General features: G+C 37.0%; 1 protein-coding gene across 2 annotated transcripts in view; it reads left to right on the top strand.

Annotated features, from left to right (window-relative positions):
* nectin4b (nectin cell adhesion molecule 4b) overlaps positions 1-5000 on the top strand; it is a 47169-nt gene that overhangs the window by 33977 nt on the left and 8192 nt on the right. For both annotated transcript variants that reach the window (XM_077230501.1, XM_077230500.1), the window contains exons 7-9: positions 1206-1380; positions 1454-1526; positions 3907-3966. In XM_077230501.1, coding sequence (XP_077086616.1) covers positions 1206-1380; positions 1454-1526; positions 3907-3966 — 308 coding nt within the window. The remainder of the gene's footprint in view (positions 1-1205; positions 1381-1453; positions 1527-3906; positions 3967-5000) is intronic.

Here is a 5000-nt window from a genome sequence, read left to right as displayed (position 1 = left end):
ATTTTATTTCATTATTTAATTTAATTTAATTATTTAAATTTTAATTTTTAAGATACTAAAAAAGAATAGGGTAAATAATTTAACTAATAGATATCACTAGCTTATTTACAGAACATTAAGACAATTGTTTTGTATTACAGGTTTTTTTGAAAAATTATGTTTAAATATGCAAATGAAGCATTGTCTAATTAAATATGCACTCATGTGCGAACATTTCCATACAGAAATCTGAATATTGGATAGTTAGACTCGAAAGTTAGATTTTTTTTTACATGGAGGAGTTTGGAAATAAATCAGAAAATATTGTCAACAAATAAATAAATAAATACATTTCATCATGTTCTCAGGAATAAAATGATGTAGAAATCATGAGAATGATATATGAACAACCTTCAGAATATAGATATGAATGAAACTGTAAAGTGTGGTGTGTGTACAGAGATTTCTGAAACACACTCGAAGCGCTCGACCAATCACAACACACTGATCCAGCCGACCAATCAGAGCACAGTGTGCTTTTCAGGAGGAGGGGCTTCATAGAGACAGGAAGTAAACAGAGCGTTACTGACAGACTGGGAAGAGAGGAGCCGCAACAATGGAGAATATGAGGAAAATAATCAACATTCAAGCAGCAAAACCTGTTCTAGTAGAGCCTGAAAACAACAGCTAGACTGGCGTAATAGATCCTCTTTAAAGGTGCAGTGTGTAATATTTAGGAGGATCTGTTGACAGAAATGCAATATCATAAACATAACTATGTTTTCAGTGGTGTATAAAGCCCTTAAAGAAGCGTTATGTGTTTATTAGCTTATAATGAGCCGTTTCTACACACACCGCGGGTTTCCTTACATCCACATGTTTCTACGGTGGCCCTGAACGGACAAACGCGTTTCGTCACTATGTTGTTCTTCATGTAATGAAGCTGCTAAATTCAGCGAATAAAACACTGACACAATGATGAACAAGTAACAATAATATTCACAGTAACATATCGTTTTACTGAATAATTAAGTAAACCTAATTTCTTAATTTATCTTTGTAAAGAAACCTCATTATTACTCTGCTGTCTCAGACGACGACATCACTTCCTGTCGGCCAGCGTAACTTCTGTTGGGTGCAATTCACAACCTCACCACTAGATGCGCTAAAACTTACACACTGCACCTTTAAATGAACTCAACAGCTGATTTGTTGGTTATTCTCAGGACGTGTCAGTGAATTGTCGGAGCTGATGAAGAGCCCATCGGAGACGCTGCTCATCATCGCGGGGGCGTCAGTCGTCGGGACTCTAGTGCTCGTCGTTGTGATCACCATCGTCTTCGTCAACTGTCGCCTCAGGCGCAAGAACAAGAAGCTGAAAAGGGCGCTCAGCGCGAGAACGTGAGTCCGTGACCTTTGACCTTGTGTTTGTGTGAAGATGAAGATGAAGATGATGAGGGTGTTTGTGTGTCAGGGTGGAGATGATCAGTCTGTCGAGGCAGGTGTCGATGAGGAGACTCAACTCCATCTCGGACCCCAGGACTGCGGTACTGTCACATCCATACCTTCAGTTTAAGTGCATTTTAGTCTTTTTATTAGTTTTGTGGTTTTGTTTATTAATATTGATATTTAGGTTTCATTTATTTTATTTATTCATCTTATTTCAATATTTCAGCTACTATAATAAAACAGAAATATTCTATTCAGATTTTATATTCACCACAGAATCCAAATAAATAAATAAATAAATTATATACAGCATAAAAGTTTTTTTGTGCATTTACATTATTTTCTTATTACTGTAATGCAAATTTTATACGTTAATTATGCACCGTATATACATTATAATACTTAGCTATTAATTCTTATGCCTTTAGAAAGTATAATACAGTAAAAGACAAAACAAACAACAACAAAATATAGATATTTAGATATAATATTGTTGCATTGTGACATTCATGTTAATTTAGAAAGCATTGTAATATTCTTAATGCTATAATGCAAAAACAAATTGTTAGTGTAAAGTATTGATTTAATTTTAAATTATAGTATTAGTATAGTATATTTGAGAATGAGAATTAAACAAAAATCCATAACTGTAATCCAACAAAATTGTTTTTAATTCTTATCACAATGTGAAAATGTGTCTTACAAAAATATGCCTATTTCTTTTAATTTGTTTTAGTGTAAAATGTTTGTGAGATTCTTTATTCCATTAAAGTCCCCCTGAAGTAGGGTGACCAGATTTCTCGGAGTGGAGTACGGGACAGATACAGAACGCATGCGTATAGAGGGAATGCACGTGACGTCACCGTTGGCCGGAGTGGCAAAAACACTGAGCGGCAGCATTGGTTTTCAGTGTGAATGCTGCGGAAAAACACACAAAACGCGTCTAAAACGGGAAAGAGCTTTGAGACTGACTGTACAACTAGATTTGACAAGAAATATGAGGAATATTTTTACAGACTACCTAAAGCTACAGAACAGAGAAGCAAATAGATCGCTACTGTACAATTCATAGAAACAACTGGACTCCAGGCAGCGAAAGGTGGATTTGCAGTTATCATTTTTGTGTCAATATGCTGAATTTAGTGGTAAAATCATTCTCTATATATTGTATTGTTATATATTGCAGTGACAACTCATCAATCAAATATTTACCACTGTATATTCTGTATAATTTGACATTTTTAAATAAACACTGACAAAAAACTATACAAGTTTTAAGTCTCTAGACGATATGATGATATATATAACATTGATAAGTGATCACCTGGATTTAGACCTGCCTATATTGTATTTATATAAAGCATTCACAGGCAAATTTGCTGTATGTATTTCCCCGGTGTCGAAATCAGGCACATATAAATGTCAGGAAACACGATTCCTGGCTGCATGTTTATATCACTGGATCACTGGATCTTTAGTAAGTTGTAAGGAACACTATATTGAGTCCAATCTTTAGTTTAAACTGATAATCGTTTGTTTTACTTGCGTTTTCGCAGTTTCCCCTATTAAATCCAGTCCCGCAGCTGCTCTTCTGCCACTCAGTCCGGCTGAGGGGGCGAGTTCCGGCGGGAAAGTGACGTTAATGCATTCCCTCTATTAATGCGTCTTACATGCGCTTCATTAGGCACACTAGCACACACACACAAGGTCTCTCCCTCTCTGTCATGCGCGCGCTACACGGTTTGAACGTAACATATATATTCACTTAGCCTTTCGGAAACGAAACCTATTATATATAAAAAAAATATATATATATTAACGATGAAATAAGGGACAAAATATGATTTTTTCAGAATAAGTCGGGACACTAAAATTAGAGTGGAAATACGGGGCTGTCCCGGGAAAAACGGGACGTCTGGTCACCCTACCCTGAAGTCAATAATTGTATCCCTTAAAACTCATCTTTGATCACCAAAATGACATATTTAAAAGTTTTTTCCTTGACCAAAAAATCTTCATGCCTTTTATTATTTTGAATGTAACTCGACACCCTTGCCTCATTTAGTATGCACTGTTCTCTGAATATGCAAATGAGCCCCGCCTCCACTCACTCACTCACTCACTCAGAGATCCACTCGTTGACGATCACACGTTGATCTGATTGGTTACAAGGTAGTTTGTGACGTCAGAAACACCAGCGATTTCAAAGCGTGTTTTTGAGACTGTCTTTGGTTCACTGCAGTTTTAAGGAAACTGAAAAAGTGTTTGTCTGAAAGCGTATTAAAAACACCACATAGACATATAAACAACATTAAAACCTGGATTTTCACCACAGGGGGACTTTCATTTTGTTAGTTTATAATTTAAACTTGAATGTTTTAAGCTGCTCTGGCTTAATAAACATGATTTTTTGTTTTTACAAGTCCTAAAGTTTCTCTTTATGCGTTTGAAAGTAAAGTGAGTTTTCCTCTGGTTTAGGCCGAAGAGGATTCCCTGATGATGGACGGAATGATGAAGAGCAGTGTGTTATCAGTGTCGGTGAGTTCAGTTCTTACTCGCACACGTGAGCCTGACGCGGCGCCTCCAGAATAAACACTCACACACACACACACACACACACATTTGATTATTTTATTTGGAATGACCAATACTGATTAAAACAACACAGCATCCAAATATTCACAAAGAGCCTGTTATGTTTCACCTGACAATACACACAACGACAATAGTCACAACCACATGACTATATAAATAAATAGACTATGGATAAAGGTGACATCGCCTTTTCCAAACATGCAGACTGCCTATGATTGCTGACACAGAACAGTATTTGGCTGTTTGCTTAGAAATCTTTTTACTCAGTCCAGCAATTTGCAAACCCCTGACGCATAATCTGTGCACATGTCCTAAACTACCAAAGATTAGGATGATCAATTTTGTGCTGTAACCACACACTGCTAAAGCATTTGTTAATGACTGGTATTTTAACATTTTCTCAGAAAAGCAAAAGTCCATGTAAATATCAAAACAACAACCCACTTCCAGAATCAGAATGTTTTTAGAGAGTTCATTGACAACTACAATGTCTGGAGTGTTTGGATTTTCTCTGAGGACACTTTGTAGAAGGTTTGTGTTATCATTCAGATTTGAAAACCAACTAGTTTGAACAGTCTTGTTCGTATGTATTGCAATTTGTCCAGAAACTTTGCGCAGTTTTTGAGCTGTTGTGTTTACGATGCGATCGTGGCGCGCGATGTAAAGGGCTTCCAGTGTTTTATCGCTGTGTAATAAGCAGAATGGTTCGTGGTGTTTGGGAAACCACAGGGAAAGATTGTACTTAGTCGGGAGAGTTTGCAGCCGGGCTTTAATAACAAATTTTAGGATCCCTCCGTTAACGGCTGAGTTTTGTAACGCCGAGTGTGAGACCGTATGATCCGCGCACTGCAGGCATGCAAGCTTACCTTGAAGGCGCAGGTTAACCCAATAATCACGCTGTTGAGCTTGGAAATATTGGAGGATCTCATACCTGCACGTCCGGTTGTTCAGCTTCTTACTGGTTCCAGTGTGATGTA

The sequence above is a fragment of the Siphateles boraxobius genome, unplaced genomic scaffold, assembly GCF_051911475.1.
Source record: "Siphateles boraxobius isolate OS27281-9 unplaced genomic scaffold, OSU_SipBor_1 146, whole genome shotgun sequence".
Taxonomy (NCBI): Eukaryota; Metazoa; Chordata; class Actinopteri; order Cypriniformes; family Leuciscidae; genus Siphateles; species Siphateles boraxobius.
Note: the sequence above shows the minus strand (reverse complement) of the source record. Positions and strands in the feature narration are given on the sequence as shown.